At 52.8% G+C, this 23,606-nt stretch overlaps 1 protein-coding gene across 4 annotated transcripts in view; it reads left to right on the top strand.

Moving 5' to 3' along the window:
- LOC138083411 (active breakpoint cluster region-related protein) overlaps positions 1-23,606 on the top strand; it is a 142,912-nt gene that overhangs the window by 75,173 nt on the left and 44,133 nt on the right. For 3 of the 4 annotated variants that reach the window (XM_068977297.1, XM_068977296.1, XM_068977298.1), the window contains 7 exons: positions 1,139-1,324; positions 6,847-6,954; positions 9,740-9,800; positions 15,257-15,309; positions 15,878-16,018; positions 18,143-18,264; positions 19,912-20,077. In XM_068977297.1, the coding sequence (XP_068833398.1) occupies positions 1,139-1,324; positions 6,847-6,954; positions 9,740-9,800; positions 15,257-15,309; positions 15,878-16,018; positions 18,143-18,264; positions 19,912-20,077 (837 nt within the window). Of the gene's footprint in view, positions 1-1,138; positions 1,325-6,846; positions 6,955-9,739; positions 9,801-10,218; positions 10,265-15,256; positions 15,310-15,877; positions 16,019-18,142; positions 18,265-19,911; positions 20,078-23,606 lie in introns of those variants that run through there. The other variant, XM_068977301.1, reaches the window with a different exon arrangement.

Here is a 23,606-nt window from a genome sequence, read left to right on the forward strand (position 1 = left end):
GAGCTCCTTACCCTTCAGTATCACTTTTTGTTTGTTTCAACTATGCATTTTAATACCTATTTTTCCCTGATTAGAAAATAAATATTTACTCATTGGAGGTAATTTAGGAAATACAGGGACTTCCCTGGTAGTCCAGAGGTTAAGACTCCATGCTTCCAAAACAAAGACTCCATGCTTCCGGTGCAAGGGGCATGGGTTCGATCCTTGTCGGGGAACTAAGATCCCACATACTTCATGGCAGAGCTAAAAAAAATAAAACAAAAATACCGAAATCACATGGAAGAAAACATATCCAAGATTCCTTTTCCCTTAATGCTGGGCTTAAAATTATTTCAGCTCTTGGCAAGTGTTGGGAATGGTCTTGAGTTTCTGTCTGTCACCTCACCCTCTCCACCAGCAGGCCTGGGAGCATCTTGGTGTAGACAGTTAGAGATGACAGATGGTCTTGCATGTCAGCCTTGGCACTGAGAAACGGGTCTGAGGCTACAGCCAGGCTCTGTGAGAAGGATGGTTGTGATCACTTAGTAATGTCTGCCACGGGTCTGGGAGGTGGGACAGTGGTGTGGCTGCCACCTGCTCACCCTCTGTGTACTGAGTGATGGGAACTTAAGATGTCAGTGCAGCTGAGATCGGTTTGGTCCCTTAGAAACTCTGTCTCCCAAGTCCTAGAATCATGTTCTGTTTCTTGAAAGGAAACAGCTAAGGGATTGAGTTCTCAGTCAACCCTCCTTCCCACTGAAGCACAACAAAGGGATTTATGACTTCGAGCATGAGGCCATTGTGGAAGAAAGCTTTGGATCCTGTTAGACCCTCAAGCAAACCCGCAACAGGCTGGGAACCTGGGCCCCCTCGAGGGACAAGGGGTGGGGGGAGTGTGTCTAGGCACTACCCCTTGGGCCTGGCAGAGCTGCTGGGCCAGGCTCTGGCCGTCAGATGCCCTCTTCTTGCAGTTGCACGTGGCTTGCTGGGGCCTGTGACATCTGCTGCTGGATCCAAACCGAACTTTGAGTGCCCAGCCCTCAGTGGCCTTGTCTGGGGAGAACTTGGCCAGCAGGAAGGCCTAACCTGGGCCCTGAGCCTGCTGACCCTCCAGTTTACTTGCCTCTCACCTCTGCTCTTTCTTCCTTCTCTCTTCTAGCCCATGAAACCTCTGAAGGCCACTGCCACCACCTCCCAGCCCGTACTCACCATCCAGCAGATCGAGACCATCTTCTACAAGATCCAGGACATTTACGAGATCCACAAGGAGTTCTACGACAACCTCTGCCCCAAGGTGCAACAGTGGGACAGCCAGGTCACTATGGGCCACCTCTTCCAGAAGCTGGTGAGTCTCCCGTTGATGGAAGGCACTTACCTGGGGCCTCAGTGGAGCCGCTGGTGTTGAGAGAGAATCGATCGGCCCCAGACCTCCTTGGCCTTCTTGAAGGCCTGGGTCATTCTGAGTCTTGGAGAAAAGCCTAGGCTTTTGCCTTGTGGGGAACCTGCCTCGTACCTGGGCGCTCGGCCCTCCCCGGGGAAGCCCTAGAGTTCTTCTAGGGCTGCTGGAGACAGGCCATATGCATGGGTGCCCCTGGCAGGGGGCTTCAGGGCTGGACTGAAGGCTCCCCTGTGGGCCTCTGCTGATGGAGGGGCAAGTGCCGGGTGGAGGGGCAGGCATCACTCCCCTGAGACCTCAGACGTTCTCCTCACTTCCTTGGTGCCTCTGAAGAGTTGGGGTGGAGGGAGACAGTGTCAGCTAACGATCCTCTGCTGAGGACCCTGAACAGAAAGCACTAAGAGCCCAGCCCCTCACCATGGCAGGGCAGGGAGAAGGAAGGAGGAGGCAGAAGTATCGTGGGGCCTTGCCTGAGGTCAAGGTCATCTAGCTCCCGGGGCTTCCGTGACACCATCTGCTCCAGCTCAGTGTCTGTCTCTGCCCATGTCCCCCAGTCAGACCCATGGGCCCCCCATAACTTTCGCCAGCCTAGCAGGCAGGATGGAGCACAGGAGTCATGGTTCTGTCCTCTGGGTGTAAGTGGTGGGGGACAGGGAGCAGGGGTAGGACCTCTCTGCAGGGGTGGGACCCGTTGAGTGGACAAGGCCTCTGCTTTTCTTACCCAGAGAAGAATCTTGCTTGGATGCTCCAGGGCCACAAGCTCAGCATGCTCAAAACTGAACTCATTGGCTCTGAGGCTCTTTACAGTCTTCCCTGCCTCTGTCTCAGTGGGTCCATGGATGGATATCCATGACTCCTTAGGACTCATCCTTGGCACCTCCCCTCCTTGCATCCCTTGGAGTCCACTTCTTTAAAGCTCACAGCCACCCGCTGGTGCCCTCATCTGGACCACTGCTGTGGCCTCAGGAGTGCATTCTGCCCCAGGCCTGCCTCAACCTGCAACAGGAGAATGTTTCCTAAACTCCTGCCTGGACTTCACTTCCTCCCTGCTCACATCCCTTCAGGGGGTTCCCCCTTACCCACTGAATAAAGACCAGCCTCTGTGGTCTGGTTTATGAGACCCTTTGCATGCTGGCCTCAATCCACCCTGGCCTCTGGCTATTGCCTCCCCGACCCAGACCCTGAAACCTCTGGTCTCTCAGTTCACACCGCAGATAACACTTGACCTCTCTGTACTTGCGGCTCTAGCCTCAGATGTCCTTCTCTGTCTGGTCTGGCATCACTGGTCAGTTTCCAGTTTAGAAGTGACCTCTGTGGAGGACCCTTCTGCAGCCCCTTGAATGCCGCTGCTGTACTTATACCCTCCATGAACACTAAACTGCCTGACTCCCCAGAATATGCTCCAGGAGGACAGACTGTGTTTTCTTCAGCTTGGACTCTGAGAACCAGTCTAGAACTCAATACGTGAATGAGTGAGTGAGTGAATGAATGAGTGAACAAATGAGCCAATGAATGAGTGGGTGAGTTGAGTACACCTTGTTCTTGGCCCCTGGGGCCAGGTAGAAGTTGGAAGGGCATTCAGGAGACATCACAGGACCTGAGGTCCATGTCCTGAGGGACACACAGAGATAAACGCAGTTTCTAGATCCAGGTCACAGCTGAGTTGGAATCCAGGCTCTGCCACAGGTTAAATGTAAACGTGTGACATTGGGCAGCTTAGCCAGTTTCTCCTGATTCAGCTTCCTCATCTGTAAAAATGAGGATAATAATAGTGTTTACCTTGTTGGATTGTGAGGACTGAGTGAGTTAATACCTGAAAAGTTCTTGGAACAGGACCTGGAGTGTAGTAAATTAGGAAATACTTAATACTTAGTCATTATCATTACTGTTATTACTATTATTACTGCTGTTATTACTATTGTTAGGAAGAGGCATCCGCAAAAGCCGTTCTTGCCAGGCAACCCCATACTTCCGGTTCTGGCCCCCATTCAGGGATGATTAACACCCAGTCATCAGCACCCACCTGGTCCAGGAGCCTGTGCTGACTGGCTTGAGGGGGAGCCTCTCCTAGCCCTCAGGAGGGCAGAAGAGAGCAAGCCCAGAGAGGGCTGGGGGGAAGGGGAGGGGAGGGCAGGGGTATGGGAGGAGTGAGTAGTCAGGAGCATAGTGGAATGCCTGCCTGATTTATCTTTGTCACTTAGACACTGCTGTCACCAGGGTTCCCCCTTCTGGTTTGAGCTCCACTGGCTTGGCCATGAATTTGCTACCCCAGCCCCTAACCCCCACTTCACTTCCCCTGCCTCATGAACTGACATCTGAAGCCCCTGAGGCTACAGGCTTGGGAGAAGGCCGGGGCAGGCCAGGCATCTGGAGGCAGTTTCTTTCCAGCTGGTCTCTGGGTATTTGATTATCCATTACCGAGAGAGGGGAATTAGCATCTCTGTTATTTGTTTTATGAGATCACCCCCGTGCCAAGCTGCTGTTTCCAAAGCAACCTCCACTTCCCAGGGAATGGCCCAGGCGGGCCAGGCTTTGGGCCCGGCAGACTCAGGGGCTCCATGGAGATGGTGGTGCCTGGATGGCTGGTGACCCCTGCACACAGGCCTTCTGCCCAGGGGGCTCCTGCTTGCAGCCTCTTTCCGGCTACACCCTTGGCAGTGGGTTAGGAAGGTAGCATTCCACCCTGAGCCCCCAGCCTGTATCCCTCTCATGGAAAGGTGACAAGGAGGATGTGTACCTGGAAGGATATCAGTAATCCTGGTTTAGGAAGCAACTGTCTAGCACGCCCCTGTAGCCTAGGACACCAGGGGCCAGGACACTCACTGGAAGAGGAAGCAAACTCCATCCCTTCCCACCCCTGCCCATTTCTGAAAAGTCTGGCCCAGCTGGGGCTGAGACCTGCACAGCTCTGGCCCTGGCTTCTTAAGCATCTCGGGTCTCACTTTTTCCTCTGGCTTTCCTGGGCCCCACCTGACAGCTTCCTTGAGCTGTCTCTGCCCTGGAGGGCTCCAGGTCCCCTAGCCCACCTCTTTGGGTCCTTGAGGAGTGCAGCTATTCTGCAGAAAGCAGAGTCTGTCTGGGCAGGGCTCAGAGGCAGCACACTTCCTCCCCTACCCACCCCCATCCCCGCACCTTGGTGGGTAGAAGGCCCCAGCAGCTGAATTTCCTTGCTACTTCACTGATGAACAACTTAACCAGAAAATCTAGAGAATAATGTAGCAAACAGCAATACACTCACCTCCCAGAATTAATAGACATTAAGCTCTGAAGATTTCATAGTAGTAGTGTTAGTCACTCAGTCGTGTCCGACTCTTTGCAACCATGGAGTGTAGCTCACCACGTTCTTCTGTCCATGGAATTCTCCAGGCAAGAATACTGGAGTGGGTTCCCATTCCCTCCTCTAGGGGATCTTCCTGACCCAGGGATTGAACATGGGTCTCCTGCATTGCAGGCAGATCCTTTACGGTTTGAGCTACAGCAACTCTCTGAAGATATAGCGAAAGACTTTTTAATCAAGAAGCGAAAGCATTGCAAATGGGGATGAAGTTCGTCTCTCTCTCTGCCACCCTTTCCTCTTGCCCTTCCTCTCAATCTAGAAGCAGCTACTGGCATGAATTTGGTGTGTAGTCTTTTAGGCTGCAGTTTGTGGTTTTTGCTACCTATCTGTATCTTCTTAAAGCATTGCAGTTACTTTTAAAGTGTAGAAAAGTGTGTATATATGTATCATATTTTGCCATTCGATCGGCATTCATTTTGAAACTTGTCATCGTTGCTACACAGAGATCTAGTTCATTCATTTTAACTGCACAGTGTGTATGGGCTCCTTTCTTTGTGAGCATTGGTTTGCAGTCTTTTCACAAAAGGAAAAATGAAGTGGGTAAAATACCTGTGTTTACATTTCCTTGTGCACACACACATGCAAGTTTCTCTAGAGCAGTGCTTTCTAGTAAAAATAATAGTGTGAGCCACATATATAATGTAAATTTTTCTAGCGGCAGCCACACTCAGTAGAAATAAACAGGTGAAATTAATGTGAAGAATATATTCTATTTAGCTTGATAGAGTCAAAATATGATCATTTCCGTATGCAGTCAAGATTAAGGAATTAGATAATTTACATTCTCTTTTGCATGCGAAGCCTGTGAAACCCAGTATGTGTTTTGCACTGACAGCCCACCTCCATCTGGACTAGCCACGTTTCAGGTGTTCAGTATCCATGCGCAGGGCTTCCCTGGTGGCTCAGACGGTAACGAATCTGCCTGCAGTGCAGGAGACCTGGGTTCAATCCCTGGGTCAGGAAGATCCTCTGGAGAAGGAAATGGCTACCCACTCCAGTATTCTTGCCTCAGAAATTCCATGGACAGAGGAGCCTGGCGGGCTACAAGTCCACGGGGTTGCAAAGAGTCAGACACGACTAAATGACTGACACGTGTAGCAAGTGGCTCCCGTATTGGACAGCATAGCCCTGGGGTCTGTATGTAGAAGAGGATATGCTCAGTAGTAGGCTGAACCGTACGTATTTTCAACTTTATTAGTTGTTGACAAAATCCTTCCAAATAATTATACCAATTTGCACCACCCACAGGCAGTCTTTAAAAGTTCCTGTTTTCCTACATTCTTTCTGACTCTTAATATCATTAGACTTTTAAATTTTGACCAGATTGATGGGGATGAAATAGTATCTCATTGTGGTTCAATTTGAATTTCCACCCTTTGCTCCTGTAAGAGGAAACACACATGCACAGCACAGAGAAGGCTTTCCATAAATACATCTGCAGAATTGAATTAATGAAACTCGATTTCCCCTTTTGCAGTAAGGGCTGATGGCATCTGTTCTGCCTCCCTGAGAAGACGAGGCTCTGTGTGGTCCTAAGCTGGGGAAAGCTTTATGTTAGGTGCAGACTGACCTGCAGATGTGTAGAGAAGAAGGACCTCTGGCTCCTCGAAGGCTGAGGAGGTGGGGACAGGGACCTGGAGGCCAAGGGAAGTGGGGACTGTGCCTTTAAATGCAGTTCCCCACTCTCAGCACGGGGAGGGAGCCCTGAGCAAGCCACATGTGCCCACCCCCCTCCTTGTTTCCCCCTGCTTCAGCTAATTCCAGGATGTGAAAGACGTGTGAGGCATTAAGGGGCTTCAAACTGTGCAAGACTTTGATGATGCTAAATAAAGCCAAATGCTGCTATGAGCTGAGTTTTAGCAAGCCAACAAAGGCCCTGCCCTGCTCCCCCCAACCCCCCAAACCCCCTTGTTAACCCTATTGGCTGAGCCAGTTTCCATGGAAACTGTGGAGTTCAAAGGGATACCGTAGTATGTTCATTCCTGCCTTTTCTCTCTGCTCCCAGCTAGCCATTTGGACTGAGTTAGAGGTTCTGAGTGCTAAGGGAGCTCCAGGTGCTCTGGTTATGCTTTCATCCATTCATTAATCCTTTCTCCCCATCCCACTCCTGCCCTCCTCTCTCTTCTCCCTGCAGGCCAGCCAGCTTGGTGTGTACAAAGCATTTGTGGATAACTATAAAGTCGCTCTGGAGACAGCTGAGAAGTGCAGCCAGTCTAACAACCAGTTCCAGAAGATCTCCGAGGTGGGCAGCTCCCTGCACTGCCACCCCTACGACTCAGGGTTTTGAGGGGCTGGTCAGAGCCTTCCAGACTTAGAGCCTCTCCTCTTCTGCTTGGCCACGAGAAAAATAGTTCTCCTGATGGGTAACAGCCTGACATTTGCTTGTTTGCCCTTGACATTTTCCTTCTTAATATAAGAATATCGATTTCTATATGATTTTGTTATTTTGTTTTAGGTTATTCTGTGTTAGAACAGGGGAAGCAAAAAGGAAAAAGGCAGAATTCCCCCACACTGGGGTAACCTTAAGCAAATCAGTTCCTTCTCTTGGGTGTACGTCCTCTGCTGTAGAATGACCTATCTGGATTGGTCCAGCTTACCCCAAGTCTGCTTGACAAGAACCACCTGCAGACTGAAATGCAGATCTTCAGGCACCTTCCCTGGAGCTTCAATTCAGAAGGTTTGGGGTGGGGCCCAGGAGTCTGTATTTTTTTTTAAACAAGCTTGCCCAGGTGATTTTTATAATCAGAGAGGCTTGAAGGAGTCTAGACTAGGTGATCCTTTAAGATCCTTGAAATCTCACAGAGAGAGGATAAGGGCCCCTTGTCTGGAGAAGAAGCTCTAGACCCTCTGGCTGGGAATATGCCTGTCTGTCTCTGGGGGGAGTCCAGCCCCGCCTCCATCTTCCTCTACAAGGCAAAGATGTGACATCATCTGCCGTCAACACTTGTGTCCAGGAAGTGTCCTAGAATTCTTCAGGAGCACAGCCCAGCTCACCCCTTGAGCCAAAAAGATCTCAGGGATACCCCCCGGCCTAAGGCACTGGCTTTACAATCAAAGTCCCCAGCTCCAAGCTCAGGGTAAGAGAATGTCTGATTCCAAGGAGAGGGAGCTCTTTCTGCAGTTTTGGAAGTCCTGCTGTATAGGCCTCTCTCGATGCTTTGCTTTCTCAGCTCCAATGCTAGAAAAGTTGGTGAGATGCAGGATAGTTTTCGGGAAGCTACTAGGGTGATAAGGGTTATACCCAAGTTTGAAATCAGCCGAGAGGGAACACACGTGTTGGGCAGATGGAGATGAAAGTGTGAGCTTGATTACCCATCAAAGCTGGATTGGAATAACATGGATGTCATCTGTAGCCACACTGGGTTTGCTAACACTTCCCTTTCACGTGCAAACACATTTCACGGGGGCAGACAGAGGAGAGCTGAGCTCCTTTTCATCCCCCAAACCCAGGGGTCAGGTGAGTCACCCTCTGCCTGGAAGGATGGCGTGGAGCGAGGGGTAGGAAGGTCCCAGTACGTGGAGCAGTGAGGCTGGAGAAAGGGTGGTCCCTGTCTGTGTTCGAGTGGCCCTGCCAAGGCTGCCTGGGTGCCCGGGTCATGTACTGTCTAGAGAGTGGGAGAGGGTCTCCTCTTAGCCTGGGCTGGCTGCCTGTTCTCTGTTCCCTACCCCAGCAGCAGCAGAAACCCCTGTGCTCATCGCCAAGCCTGCCTCAAAGCCAGCAGCCCCACAAGGGCAGAGCGAGGCCCGTGGCCGGCTGCCAGTGGCTTCTCACCCTGACTCACGCGCGGTCGCAGTTGCTCCCTGCTAGCGCTGCCACTTCATTACTGCAATTAGGCCCTTCTCCTCTGCCGCCGAGTGATTTTCTACCTCTAGGCTGCACTGGAAGCGGGCATGGAGAAAAATTCCCTAAAGCTGGGAATCTAGACACCAGCCAGAGACACAGCCTTGAGAAGCTGAGGAACCTCACTTTTTCCCACCCCCATGCCCCAGGCTCATCCCTGGGGGTTTTCCTCCGTCTAGAAACAGCTTGAGGCAGGAGTAGCAAGTGTCGAGCGCCTGCTGCTTGGGCATTTCCTCCCAGGCAGAGCAGACAGCTTCACCTGGTCCCTGACCTTGGCCTCACCTCACCCCCGCCTTCCTGCTGACAGTCCCCTGGGAGCCCCCACTCCATGTACTCAGTCTTCCAAGGGGAGATTGCGTTACAACTCCAGTTACAGGCCGCACTGGTCCACTGGCAAAGGGCCGGAGCTGGAACCTCTGTCCTGAAGGCAGATGAAAGAGGTTAGGATCAGATAAGCCATCCCTGGGGCCTGTTGCCAGCACCCCCTGTCACTTTGTGTGGCATCCCGAGGGGTGTTGCTGTTTCCTTCCTGGCAGTTTGTGGGCTCAGATGTCCAGCCCAGGCACAGTAGGTGGGGAGTGCAGCTGGGGCTGGTGGCTGGGTGAGTCCCTCTTGATATGGGTGAAGTAGAGGTCGGACTGCCCTGCACCTCTTGGCCCCAGGCGCAACACTTCCCTGCTGTCCCCATAAAGGCATGTGGGACCCCTGTCTCCTTCTCTCCAGGGCTGCTCATGCCCAAAGACCAGCTGGTATGCTGGTGCTTGTCCACTAAAACCCTGTGCGCCCTGAGCTGCTGTGCAGCAGTGGCTGCTGCTGGGGGTGGGGAAAGGGTGGTCCCATTCTTTCTCATCCTCTGAAGGCCCCCCCTAAAGCTGAGGAGGGGCTTTAGGGGACAGGCCTGAGGAGCACCAGCCGCAATCACAGTCCTCTCTGGTCCCCAGAGTCCCTCCTTGTCTGCATCAGCCGCTGGACCCCAGGAGGCTCCAGGAGTTGACGGGTGTGGCCCAGGGGCTCTGGGGCCAGAGAGGCAGAACAGAGCCCCCGTGTCTGTTGGTCTTTGTCCCTTTGCTGCTGTTTGCACCCCTGGGTCTCGGAGCCCTGCTTCCTGCCGTGTTCACCATGGGGAATGGGGAGGCCCGGGCTGGGGCTGGGCCCGGTAGAGTGATTCCTCTCCTCTGTTTGGCAGGAACTCAAGGTGAAAGGTCCCAAGGACTCCAGGGACAGCCACACGTCAGTCACTATGGAAGGTACTATGGGGAAGGGGCTGGATTAAGTCACCTTCCTTTGTCTGGCTTTGTGCCCGGCTTGTAGGTGTGTGCACACGTACTCGCATGCGCGCGTGTGTGTGTGAGTGTGTGTGTGTGTGTGTGTGTGAGCGCGTGCACGCGAGGAGGAATCCAGCCTCTGTCCCCAGGCAGCTGGCCAGCTACAAACGTGCTCCTCCTTAGGATGCCAGCAGGCGCCTTGCTCCCCTCCTCCTCCCTGCTCCACGCGCGCCGCCCTCCCTCCCCTCCCCCTGGCTAGAGGCGCACTCAGAAGCGGCTGCTTGGTTCCGGAGGCTGTGCAGCCGCAGCCGCGAAGGTGGCTGAGTGGCCGGGCCGCTGAGGGGAGCCGGGGAGCCCGGAGCGATGGCCGCACGCTCCCGCCACGGGGACGCAGGCTGCCATGGAAATACTTCTCATCATTCGCTTCTGCTGTAACTGCACCTATGGTAACCCAGGCCCCCTCTCGCGGGAGGTGGGGGTGTCCTCCCACCTCTGGGGGCCGGATGGAGGAGGTGGATAGAGGGGACGGAAACGTGGCTGGCAAGGTTTGGGGGGTGCAGCAGGGCAGGGAAGGGGAACAAGTGGCTGGACTTGTATTAACCCCCAGGCGGCCAGCTTCCAACCTGGAGTTGAAGTCTGGGGGCCGCTCCAGGCAGAGGGGCTTGGAAATGGGAGGACCGGGCTGAAGGTGCCAGGCTCCTCCGAGGATCTGAGGGGAATTCGCAGCTAAGCTCCAGAGGCTGGGAGCAACTTCCTGGAGAGGCTGTCAAGGAGAAAAAGTGGCAAGGCTGCACCCACAGGGGTGGCCAGCCCGGGGCTGGAGAGGGGTCGGCAGGGGCCGATCGGAGAGGGCCAGATGGTCCAGATGGCAGCGCCTCGGGCCCGGAGGGTGCCAGCTCCGGCTGGAGGGAGAAGTTGGGAGTCTCTTTGTTTCGGGCGAGAGGAGAGGGTGGTGAGCCGCCAGGGTATTGTGTGCTTGGAGCGCACACGCTGCCTTGGCCCTCTCCTCTGTGAACAGGCGACGGGAGAACGTGGAAAGAAGGAATTGGGTAGCCCCCAGTGGGTTCGTTCCTAACCACTGGAGACCCTCGAGCTGAGGTCTTGTCACTTAGTGCAGAAGGTCAGCAGTGAGTGCTGGTGGGAGAGGGGGGCGTGGCAGGTTGCTGCTTTGTGAAGGTCACACCCCCACCGTACAATGGGTAGGGGGCCGGGGGCCAGACAGAGCATCCTCTGCAGCTCCCTCGGGGACAGGGGTCCCGAGACAGGTGGGTGCTGCCACCCAGGTTCTTGGCTCAGAGGAGGCTGGCACCAGCCTAGGCGAAGAGGTAGGTGTCCGGAAGCCGGCAGGCCCTGCCTTCCAGGGCAAGAGGTACCTTCAGGATGACCCAGGCTGCTTTGGCAGGGGCATAAGGGTCAAGTGATGCCCCCGGCCTGCTGCTCTGGGCCCCTAGGGCGGGCAGCTGCTTTCAGGACCGTCTTCCCTCCCACCAGGCAGGCGTTTTGTCTCGGCTTCTCTCAGTCACTCCTTTCATGTCTCCGTGGTAACCTGGAGCTCCTTGTTGAAGGCTGAACAGAGGGGGGCGGCAGCTTGCCGGAGGAGCGATGCTGAGGTTTTCCAGGCTCTTCCCTGTGACCTCTGCACGATCAGCTGCCCCCTCCCCTTCTTAGATGTCCTGTATAGAAGACTGCTCATGATGGAGAGACCCTGAGGTCGCCCCTCTCTGGCTGTCCCAGCTGGACAGCGCGGGGAGCAATAGTCAGCGGGCAGAGGCTGCCCTGGGCCCCACCCCTCGGCTCAGATCCTGACAGTCTGGACTTGAAGCTGGCCTGGTTGAATATCGGAGGGGAAATGCCCTTCTCCATTTGGCCCGGGAGTTGGTCAAGTCTCCACTCTGCCTCTCTGAAGAGGAAACAGTCGGCCCTTTGCTTCCTCTTTCTTCCCCAAAAAGGAAGCTTAGTTTTAGTGAAACAGGCCCGGGACCTGAAGTTCAGGGTTTCTTCTGCCCCTGAGATGAAGTCAGCTTCAAAGTGTGAGGGGTCAGGTGCGAAGGGGCCCTTACTGACCACACTGTTTGAACCTTCTCAGCCCCTCCAAAGGGTGCTGGTCTGAGGCCCCAGGGAGGCTGAGTGACTTAGGGCTCACTCTGGGCTTGCCTTGTAGTAGCTCAGTCAGTAAAGACTCCGCCTGCAATGCAGGAGACCTGGGTTTGATTCCTGGGTCAGGATGATCCCCTGGAGAAGGAAATGACAACCCACTCTCCAGTATTCATGCCTGAGAAATCCCATGGACAGAGGAGCGTGGCGGACTACAATCCATGGGGTTGCAAGAGTCGGACAGGACCTAGCAATTAAACCACCACCACTGCAGTTGTCTGCCTTAGTGGTTATGAACCGAATGTCCACCCTCCAGGGCTCCATGCCAAACATGGTTGGTGGGGTGGGAGGCAAAGGAAGTCTGACTCAGGCCCCTAAGGAGGGGGCTCACCTTGCCAACAAGAGAGGCCAGCTCATCCACTCCTTGATGAATCTTTCCCAGAACCCTCTCAAGGACCACTGGGCTTCTGCTGGTGCTGCCTTCCCCCATGGAGGGGGACGGCTCAAAATTAGGGAGCACTGGTAGACCTACATTCAAAACCCAGCTGTCTCTTACAGCTTTGTGATTGTGAGCAAGTTACATAAAACTTCTCTGTACTTTGGAGAATTTTCTGCATATGTAAAATAGGACTAGTGATCATTGCTTTCCTTTTTTTTTTTTTTTAAAAAGTGTATTTATTCCTTTGTTTGTTTATTTGGCTATGCCCGGTCTTAGTTGTGGCACATAGGATCTTTCGTTGCAGTATGTGGGGTCTAGTTCCCTGACCAAGGGTAGAACCCGGGGCCACATGTATTGGGAGCGTGGAGTCTTAGCCACTGGACCACCAGGACAGTCCCTTCCTTTTTTAATTAAAAGGAAATAGCACGTGTAAAAGAGTGCCATTGGACACGGAGTAAAGTGCTCAGCAAGCTAGAGAGAGACCCACCTTGCACAGGTCATGGCTTGTCTTTTAGGCACTGTGAATGTTGGTTGTGAAAGCCCTGATTGGGGAAGGCTTTGAGGAGGAGGGGGAGAGACGGGCATTGCAACTTGGTGAACGGTGTGGCCCCAGAAATGAGAACCACACGCTGAGGAGCAGGGTCTAGAAGGGGAGAAGCAGAGGCAGGGAGCAGGTGTGTATGGGCGGGAGAAGGTGGGCTGTGCACTCTGCATTCTCAGGGGAAGCAGGTGTGGGGCGTGGGGAGCACGCCTGTCACGGCCGCCCTGGTTCCCTCCATATCTGACCGCGGCCCTGGGGCCCTGTCCTTGCTCTTGGCCTCTCCCCACCTTCCTCCCAGCTGCCCCTCCCCAACCTGGGGCTGATACATTAGGATTCATTCCATGGCCACAATCAAGTGGACTCTTGAGGTGACTCGAGGCATATTAATAACCCCTCTGAAACCCAACCCGCCATTTGTGCAGACCTCTGAGCTTAGTCAGAAACTTCTTCCTCCTCGGACCCAGCAGAGGGATGGAGGGGGCTGACACTGCAGTATCAGCTTTCTCTGGGTGGGAACTCGAGGGCCCACTCTGGCTGGTGTCTGCTGAACGTGCATTTTCTCTGGCTCTCTGGGGTTCTCAGAGAGTGATTTCCCCCTGCCCTGCAGATGGGCTGAGCCACAGGTGGGTACCCTAGACCAGGGGTCCCCAGCCTCCGGGATCTCAAGCCTGATGATCTGAGGTGGAGCTGATATAATAATAAGAATAAATCAGAGTACACAATAAATGCAGTGCACTTGAATCACCCTGAAACCATGCCCCTCTTTCTGATCCATGGAAAAATTGTCTTCCAGCAAACCGGTCCCTGGTGCCAAAAAGGTTGGGGACCACTGCCCTAGACAGCCTCAGAACTTGCCCCTCCTGGGCTGGTGACTGATCTGTAACCTCATTGTCCTAGGATAGGCCAACCTGATCTTGTCCATTCTAGCTCCCATAGCCCTTGGACGGGGAGGGGTTCTAGAAGTTGCTAGATTAAGAAAGGGCTGCAGATAAATCATGGGAGGTGTGTTTGCATGAAGCAGTGGTTTCCAACCCTTATGACATCTCAGAATCCACAAAGGAGCTTTGTAAAAATGCTGATGCCTAGGTTCTGCCCAGCAGAGCCTGATGTTTAGCTGATGGGAGAGGGAGAAAGAGGCATCTGAATCTTTTGAGAGTTCCGCACTGATTCTAACAGGCAGCCAAGCAAAGCCAGCAGATGAGGCTCAGGGCACACCGCTGAGACTGCATCTTCTCCGTAGCCAGCAGATTGTTTCCCAAAGTGACCATTTAGCAACGCGCAGGGTATTAATATCCAGGGCCTTGGGGAACTCTTCGGTTTGGGGGCTGGCTGGGACATGAGTGTCAGCCCTGGTACCTGTCACAGCCCGATCCCATGGGACACCCACTCTGGTCCTGCTCGCCAGACCAGCATCCTGCCTCTTACTGCTCCTACAGCAGGAGGGCAGAGGTCATGACCCCGTGGGCAAAGGTGCAGGACCAGAGCTGAACCACCCAGGCTGGGAGGGGCAGGGCGCAGCTGCCACAGGAGTTTTGTTCGGAAGTGTTGGTCGGCCAGCTGCCACCTTCACCTGTTCCCTTGAATCCTGGCAATCCTCATTTGGTGTCCTGGTCGCCGAAGGGTGTGGCCCGTGGTGTGTGTGGGGGTCCTGCTGAGCTTGCATTTTCCCAGCCTCTTCAGGGGCTCTCTAACTCGAGGCCCCACCTGAATTCCTTTCGGAAATCTTTACCCCATCAGCTGCCACTTGAGAACAGAGCCTCTCCATGGCCATCAGACATGCCTCCCTGGTCCTCAGCCAGGAGGGCGTTAAGGGCATGGACAGGGGTCTTCCTCGTGGAGATGAGGTCAACTGCGTGGGTCAGAACAAAGCATGACGTTCCCAGCTGGGGGGTTCAGGCCTTGGACCAGAGGGATATGAGAATGATGGGATATGGGGACACCTCTCTCCCTGGAAAAACAGTGTCTCCTTCCTGCAGTCTGGGGTCCTGGGTGTGACCCCTATTGTCCCAGAGCTGTTAGGGGTAAGGCTGTGTAATTTCAGCAGAGGGTCCAGAGGAGCATCTGTGTCTGCTAGGAGCCTGGTCAGGTTGGGACAGGCCTGGGGGACAAATAGCCCTTCAAGAAATCATGTCCAGTGGGAGATAAGAGGAGGTGGGTGGGAGGGGGCGGAGGTCACCAGAGAGCTGTGTGTCCGTCTTTTAGGGTGAGAATGGAGGTGTGGTTGCTGTGGAATCCACTTTGGCCTCCTGTGAGTGGACGTCCACGCAGGGGAGAGAGGCGGCTCAGGGCACAGGCTGGCCCCTCAGGTCTCAAACTGCTCTCTGTCTTTCATCTGACCTGTCCCTGTTCCTGCTTCCCCAACAGCTCTGCTCTACAAGCCCATTGACCGAGTCACCAGGAGCACCCTGGTCCTACATGTGAGTGTCTCCCCGCCGAGTGGCCAGGGAGGGCTTAGGAGTGGGGGGGACCGAGCCTAGGGTGCACAAGCGCTGGTCACTGCCAACAGCCCATGCGGGGAGTTGGGCAGAGGGTCCCTGGGCCCTGACTGCACCTGCCTGGCCTGTGGTGGCCATGCTGATGGGCCCAGGGCCTAAAAATAGCTTGGCCACTAAGCTTGACTTTTGGCCAAATGCTCCCTGGGAGGCAGGCACTTCCTGCCTCCTCGTTCCTTGCCTGGTCTCCAGTGTCCTTGGAGCAGCTGTAGGGTAAGTGGGGGTGTCTCTCCCAGCTGCCTGGTGCGAGGAGACTCCACCTGGTCTGCACTGCCAGGGACAAGAATAATGACTGCAGCAGTAATAAAAGGGCACCACTGCCCTGCTGCTCTAACCCTAATTCTTAGTTCAGCGTTTGCAGGCATGACCAAGTTAGAGTAAGGGTCCCTAGTTGCCCCCCTTGGAATTCTTTCAGTGAGGATTGAGTTCTCCCCACTGTCTTCTCACTAAGCCCCACCCTTCTCCCCCTGTCTCACCACCCCATCCTTCCCAGGACCTGCTGAAGCACACACCTGTGGACCACCCAGACTACCCGCTGCTACAGGATGCCCTCCGCATCTCCCAGAACTTCCTGTCCAGCATCAATGAGGACATCGACCCCCGTCGGACTGCAGTCACAACCCCCAAGGGGGAGGTGAGCTCAGGACCCAGTGGGGCTTGGCCCCCAGGGTGAGGGTGCCTGGCACCAGCTCGCCCATTCCTGCTCTCCTGCTCTCGTGAGCACCACCGCCCGATGCCCGGTGGCTCTCCAACCCTGACCCCCCAGTCCCAGCCAAGGACAGGCCTTCAGGTCCTGGGCCAACAGCTTAAAGTCCAGCATCTCATTACTCTTCATCATGGCCCACGGAGGCAGATGAGGAAACTGGGGCCTGGAGAGTCTCTCCAGATCTCCCACACAAGGTCTCTTGGCTATCAGTGTCGGAACTGGATCCTTTAGCTCTGGGTCCCTGACCTCTGGGCTGTGGACTGGTACCTCCTATCAGATCAGCAGCATCACTGGACTAGAAATAAAGAGCACAGAAAATGTAACGTGCCTGAATCATCCCGAAACCATCCCCCTCACCCTCGGTTTGTGGAAAGTTGTCTTCCACGAAATCAGTCCCTGGTGCCGAAAAGATTGGGGACCGCAGCTGTAGCTGGGGTGTTCTGTCAACAAGCCTCAGGCGCTGACCCCCACACCAGGGCTCTGTATATCTTGTTCTTGAATGCAACCGCCTCCTCTGGGCAGCATGATGTCCTCAGGGTCCCCTGGAAGATAATGGCTCAGGTTGAGGTAGCTTGGAGAGTCAGGGAGAGGTGGCTGAAGCTGCCAGGTGACTGAACTGTCCCAGGTGGGCGCCTGGATGTGGCTAGCAGCTCCAGTTCCCTGGGGGCCCTTTTTGCTGGAGGAGTGGGGGGTGCCTCAGTGAGAAGAAGCAATTTGAAGAATCAGAGGGACAGTTAGCCCCGTGGGTCAGCAGCCTGACCCACATATGGAGCTTCCTGTCCAGAAGAGGTAATTAAGTGGCGTTCAGGAGTGAAGGCTGGCTGCCTTTCTGCTCCTTTGTAGTGTTTATGGGGTTCCAGTGTCTCCTGGGGAGGGAAGTAACGAGGGACAGGTTCTGGGGATTGGCTAATGGGACCAGTGAGCTGGTCCCAGCGTGCAGCTCCCAGCCCCGGTTTGCAGACCCTGGAATGTCACCAGCTGGTTTGACTCTGGGGAATGTCTGAGAGATCTCCAGAGGCCCTCGAGCACGACCAGTTTGGGATCGTTTTAATAGTGTGCTCTCTACGTGCTCACCTACATACACAGCATATATAGGTCACACAGAGAAGTCTGAGACAGACCGTGACAGCCCCATGGAGGCCCGCTGGCTCAGGGTGGTGGGGAGGAGGCTCTGGAAGTTATGCGTGGAGCAAAATGCTCCGGAGCAGCCAAAGCCCAGGGTAGAGACAGCTGCAGGATCCCCAGGACACTACGACAGCCCCACAGAGGGAAGGCCAGGGTTCCCCATCCAGCCGCCTGAGGGGAGTTGCAGAAGCCACTCAGAGGCCATGTAAACAGGCCTGAGTGGTTCTGCAGGTGAAGTTCAGCTGAAACAAGATCAACATCTTACGCAGAGTTAGGGAGGCATTTCTAGGGTGGAGGTGGGTGGGGTATTTATGACCCAGGGTGGGTCCATCCAGGGGTGAGCTGTTGAGGGCTGCAGAGAAGTGGAAAGCTGCTACTTGTGGGCCATATATTACATGCCAGGCACTATACTGACTGTTCTATGTATACCATGACTCCTGTGCTATGGGGGCCAATGTCATTATCTCCATTTTACAGATGCTAAGACTGAGGCTCAGAGAAGTCGGGGAACTTACCCCCAAGATCTCAGCCAGGAAGTGGCAGAGTCTGGATTCAAGCCCGTGTTAGATTAGGTGTTAGGTATGAACTCAGTCATGTCCAACTCTGCAACCCTATGGACTGTAGCCCGCCAGGGTCCTCTGTCCATGGAATTTTCCAGGCAAGAATACTAGAGCTGGTTGCCATTTCCCACTCCAGGGGATCTTCCTGACCCAGGGATCAAACCTGCATCTTTTGAGTCTCCTGCACTGGCAGGTGGATTCTTTACCATGACACCACCTGGGAATTCCAAAGCCAGTGCTGCTAACCACAAGGCACTAGGGTCCCTCCCTGGAGCCCCACTACCACCCCCACAGCTGGATGGGTGCAGGCTGGGCCCTGGGCTGATTCCCCCTGAGCAGGCGGGGGTGGGTGTGCCATCTCTCTCAGACGCGGCAACTGGTGAAGGACGGCTTCCTAGTGGAAGTGTCGGAGGGCTCCCGGAAGCTGCGGCACGTCTTCCTCTTCACTGACGTCCTCCTGTGTGCCAAGCTAAAGAAGACATCAGCGGGGTGAGTGTGCAAGAGGGTTGGTGGGCGGGGGGAACTAGACCCCGCCCCCTGGAGAAGCCCGTCAGCAGCCTGGGGCTATCTGCATTTTTTTCCCCGTTTTTAAAAACGTATTAATTAATTTTATTTTACTTCATAGCCTTTTTCTAAAAATAAATCATGGTTTTAATTATAAATATAATACAACCAAATTACAGGAAAATAAACCCTATCACCCACCCGAACATAAGCATCAGTCTCCTGATGCTATATTTCCTTCCAGTTTTTTTTTTAAATGTTCTTATTTTTTTCATATACTTGTAATCAGAGTGAATACCCAATTTGGGGCTCTGCTTTTTCCATTTCACGTCATAAGCATTTTCCCTATTGCTGCCTAATCTTCATAATCATCATTTTACTTTCCTGCATGATGTTACAAGTGGATATGCCGTAATTTACTTAAGCATTCTCCTTTTATTAGACAGCTCTAAATTTTTGCTAACTGCAGTTCAGTGAATATTCATTAAATCTGATTCTACCGTTTATTGAGTGCTTGTGCCATGCCAGGTGCCACGGCAAATGCTTTGAATATATTATTTCTAGTCTCCCCAGTGACTTCATAAAGTAGGTATTATTATCCCCATCTCACAGATGAGAAATAAGGCTTAGAAAAGTGAAATAAGTTGCCCAAGGTCATAGAACTAAAGTAGAGGAGACAGGATTTGAGCCTTAATCTGACTTGAAAGCTTCTTTTGAGCTCCATCTCTGTACCCAGTGACTAGTGTCTCTGTCACAAGCAGAAAAGGCTCTTCCATATGTATCCCTAGGTCTTCCACCTTTATTTTCTTACCACCTACAGTGTGCTGAGGGAGGCAAGCCACAGGCTTAATATTGCAGGGAGGTACAAAACGAAGTCCTGGGGAAAGTGAGAGGAGACGTTATTATGATGAGCTTCAGTAGAGGGGATGACGTTTGAGATGCTTCTAAAGTAGAGGTGACAGTCGTAAGCATACATACCTCTGCCTTAAGTCCTTTGCCCACGGCAGACATTACTAGTGGACCACAGCACTATTTCTCATTGGACTTGGATGTGGCTTTATAATCCTCAACTCATTATCCCATGTGACTTCTACTGATAAGAGGTGGCATTCAAAATTAATCTGTATTGTATCTCTAGCTAAGAAGATAAAGAATATAAGTTATGTATAGAGAAGCTGGAAGGGAAGGAAGAGTTGGATGGGGAACAGGAGAGACCACTCTTGCTGAGACACTAGAGGTGCGGGCTGCTTAAGAATGTCAGTCGTCCTGGGCCAGAAGAATGGCAGGCCCAAGGTCCAGAGCCCTTACCGCTGCCTGACCCTGCTGCTGGTGCTGCTAAGTCGCATCATTCGTATCCGACTCTGTGCGACCCCAGAGACGGCAGCCCACCAGGCTCCCTTGTCCCTGGGATTCTCCAGGCAAGAACACTGGAGTGGGTTGCCATTGCCTGACCCTAGAGCCTGACTATCATTATTCCACAAATGTTTCCTGATCAGGCTCCTCAGGGCAGGGATCATTCTTGCCTGTGACGAGTTCTCAGTCAATCCCTCTCAGGTGGTTTTTGGTTCCAGCAATTCAGGCCTGAAGATCCAGTTCCTCTGTGGCTCACATCTCCCTCTGACTTGTTTGCAGGAAGCACCAGCAATATGACTGCAAATGGTACATCCCCCTGGCTGACCTAGTGTTTCCATCCCCTGAGGAGTCTGAAGCCAGTCCCCAGGTGCACCCTTTCCCAGACCACGAGCTGGAGGACATGAAAATGAAGATCTCTGCCCTTAAGAGTGAAATCCAGAAGGAGGTGAGCAGAGCCTGACATCAGCTGGGGCTGAGAAGTTGGCCGTTTTCCTTGTGGACCTTGGAGTTGGGTGTGCCAGGGAAATGGAGGAAGCAGAAGTGATAAAATTTGGGAGTCTGATAAGGGAGGCAGGATGTAAGAGGAGGAAGGCCTTTCTTTACAATCTTCAAGATAACATGTCTGACCACAACAGATGAGCACTGGGCAGATAGAGGGCGGGCCAAGGAGTCAGTGCTCAGAATTTTGTGGGGTTAGTTATGGGAAGTTTCCTGGGGAACAGTGTATGCCAAACACTGCAAAAGCAAGAGGAGAGAAAGTCCTTCTTAAGGAAAAGCAGGATGTATGAGAAAGGAAGAGCCTGAGAGTCTCCTCAGAAATTGACAGATCAAGTAGGCAGATAAGTAAACAGAGGCGGCCTTGAAGATCACTTGGTCTAAAAATGCACAGAAGCTTGTATCCTGATAAAGAACTGAGATTCTGTCAAACACACATGGAACATTTACAGACAATTTATCATGTATTGCGCTGCGTTTTGTTGTTGTTCAGTTGCTAAGTTCATGTCCAACTCTTTGTGATCCCGTGGACTGGAGCCCACCTGGCTTCCCTGTCCTTCACTGTCTCCCTGAGTTTGCTCAAATTCATGTCCATTGAATCAGTGATGCCGTCCAACCATCGCATCTTCTGTTTCCCCCTTCTCCTGCCCTCAGTTTTTCTCAGCACCAGGGTCTTTTCCAATGAGTTGACTCTTCCATCTGATGGCCAAAGTATTGGAACTTCATCAGTCCTTCTAATGAATATTCAGGGTTGATTTCCTTTCAGATGGACTGGTTTAGTCTCCTTGCAGTCCAAGGGACTCTCAAGAGTCTTCTCTGGCACCACAATTCAGAAGTATCAGTTCTTTGGAATAGGAAATCTCAAGTTTAAAAAAAAAAAGTGTACTGGTCATGTTGACAAACTACATTAGAAATCAACAACTAGAATATAGTTAAATATATACCTGGGAGGTTAAGACTTTCCAGGTAAAGAGGAAATCAAAAGGGAAACTGGAAGTTATTTAGACCTGCATGAAAGTGAGAGCACTCCATATTAAAACCCAGGGGATACAGCCAAAGCGCTCTTCAGAGGAAAATGTATGGCCTTAAATTCATTATATTTGAAAACAGTGGCTAGAGGAAAACACCCAGAAGGAGCCTTCCCCAAGAATGGAAAGATGAGCATGGCGGGGTTTGGTTAGTTGGCCTGGTCACTCCTCTTCACCCATCCAGGCTTGGCTTAGGCCTCAAGTCCCCAGATGAGCCTTCCCCGTTGTCTCCCCACTGTCAGGGGTCTCGGTTGGGTGCCTGGCTTCCTGGTTCCTGATGTTTACCTCTTTGCTTGGCTTTATTGGCACTGAGTTGTTATTGCACACTCTGCTTTCTCTCTTCCCCACTAGAATTTCAGCTCCAGGGAGGGGACTGTTTTCTTCAGTTCTGTGTGCTAATGCTCAGTTGCTAGCCTGCCAGGCTCCTCTGTCCATGGGACTCTCCAGGCAAGAATACTGGAATGGGTTGCCATATCCTACTCCAGGGGATCTTCCAGACCCAGGAATCGAACCAACGTCTCTTGCATCCCCTGCATTGGCAGGCACATGCTTTATCACTGTGCCACTTGGGAAGTCCCCTGTGTCCTGCTACTTAACATGTAATAAATAGGTGCTTTATGAACAGTTGTTGAAAGACACATGACCAGATGGCTTCTAAGGATTCTTTCAACCCAGATATCTTTTTCTGAACAGAGGAGAGAAAAACCGCAGTAATAACCCAGGCATGTTTGGATCATGGGAATGTCCTACCCTTGTGGCTTAGCTGGTAAAGAATCCTCCTGCAATGCGGGAGACCTGGGTTCGATCCCTGGGTTGGGAAGATCCCCTGGAGAAGGGAAAGGCTACCCGCTCCAGTATCCTGGCCTGGAGAATTCCATGGACTGTATAAGTCCATGGGGTTGCAAAGAATCGGACACGACTAAGCAGCTTTCACTTTAACACAGTGTCCTAGGACTAGGGTACACCTGCCCAGAGGGAGCCCCCTGACCAGCACAGGTGTCCTCCTAAACAGCTAGCCCACCCTGCCTCAGGGGAGCCTATTTTCTCAGTTGGGTCTGCCAGAATCTGCACATCAGGGGCATCCTGCATGCGTGTCCCTTACCCGGTCCTGGGAGCTGCAGGCTCTGGGCCCTCCGTCCCGCCCCAGGTGTGCAGACGTGGCCTTCTGCTTCATTGACTCCATGCTTACTGACTTCTGCTGGCTGCAGGGCTGCGCCAGATGCTCACAGACCTCCTTATCCAGTGGAGAAGGCGCACATTCTTCTCTGTGACCACAACATGTGATACAGCATGATGAGAGTCACTGGGGACGCACGGTGTTCTCTGAGTCACACAAGCAGCAGCAATGTATTCTTTTAATAATATTTTTAAGCCTAATTTTTTCCCTAATCCCTAGTGTCACACTGACTTATTATAACAAGAAATACAATACCAGAGTGTGTAGAATAGAACTTCTTACCGTCCCCTCATCATTCCTAGTTTGAGATATATTCTTCTAGACGCTCCTGTGATCACACGTGTGTGTCTGTATTTTTTAATGAGATTAGACTACATGTGCCGTTTTGCAGTTTCATCTGTCAGATCCTTTTTCACAACTGCATCCTGTTGTCACTCGACAGCACAACATAGTTGGGTCTTTAGATGGTTTCTCGTTCTTTCCTCGGCACTTCTGTTTCTTTCCGGTAGATCCCTTACAAGTGGGACGTCTGGGGCAAAGGGCTTGCGTGTTTCATCGCCAGGTTTACGTCTGCAGAGTTTGCATCCGATCATGTTCCCTCCAGCAGTGTGTTATCTCTGTTCCCCCACAGTGCCACAGCACCGGCTGTGAGCAGTTGTCACAATTCTGCCAGTCTAGTGGGTTTAAAAAAAAAAAAGCAGAGATGAATTCTAGCTGTAGAGCTTGAGGATGGCATTGGCGCTGAGATGTGAAGCATAATAGTGGTTCATAAAAGGGAAGGGATCCTTGATACGATACAAACTGGAAAAATTGGAGCCAGCTGAGACGGGGAGCAGCTTATTAGCGAACAGGGAATAATAGTGTGAGACTGGGGTGGAAGATGCAGGGGTCATGTGGCGGGCGTGGAGCTAGAACCCAGCGCTGGGGAGGCCCCATGGGGCCAGAGGTAGTGAGCGCTTTATTGCTGAGAGGTGTCTGCTGCTTTTAAGCAGGGTGTCTCGGTGGTACCCGGAACTTAATTTATGGAGTTGACTGAGTGATAGCCTAGAGTTGTTGATGCCACTGGAAGATTTTTATTCCTTAGATTTATTTTATTACTTATAGTTTCCAGGAGTAGGTGGCATGCCACACCATGCAGGGCTATGTGGGAAAGCATGGGGTTTGGTCAAAAGACAGAAGGAGGGACTTCCCTGGGGGTCCAGTGGTTAAAACTCTGTGCTTCCAATGCAGGGGTACAGGTTCCATCCCTGGTCTGGGAACTAAGATCCCACATG

The sequence above is a fragment of the Capricornis sumatraensis genome, chromosome 8 (assembly GCF_032405125.1).
Source record: "Capricornis sumatraensis isolate serow.1 chromosome 8, serow.2, whole genome shotgun sequence".
NCBI classification, from domain to species: Eukaryota; Metazoa; Chordata; class Mammalia; order Artiodactyla; family Bovidae; genus Capricornis; species Capricornis sumatraensis.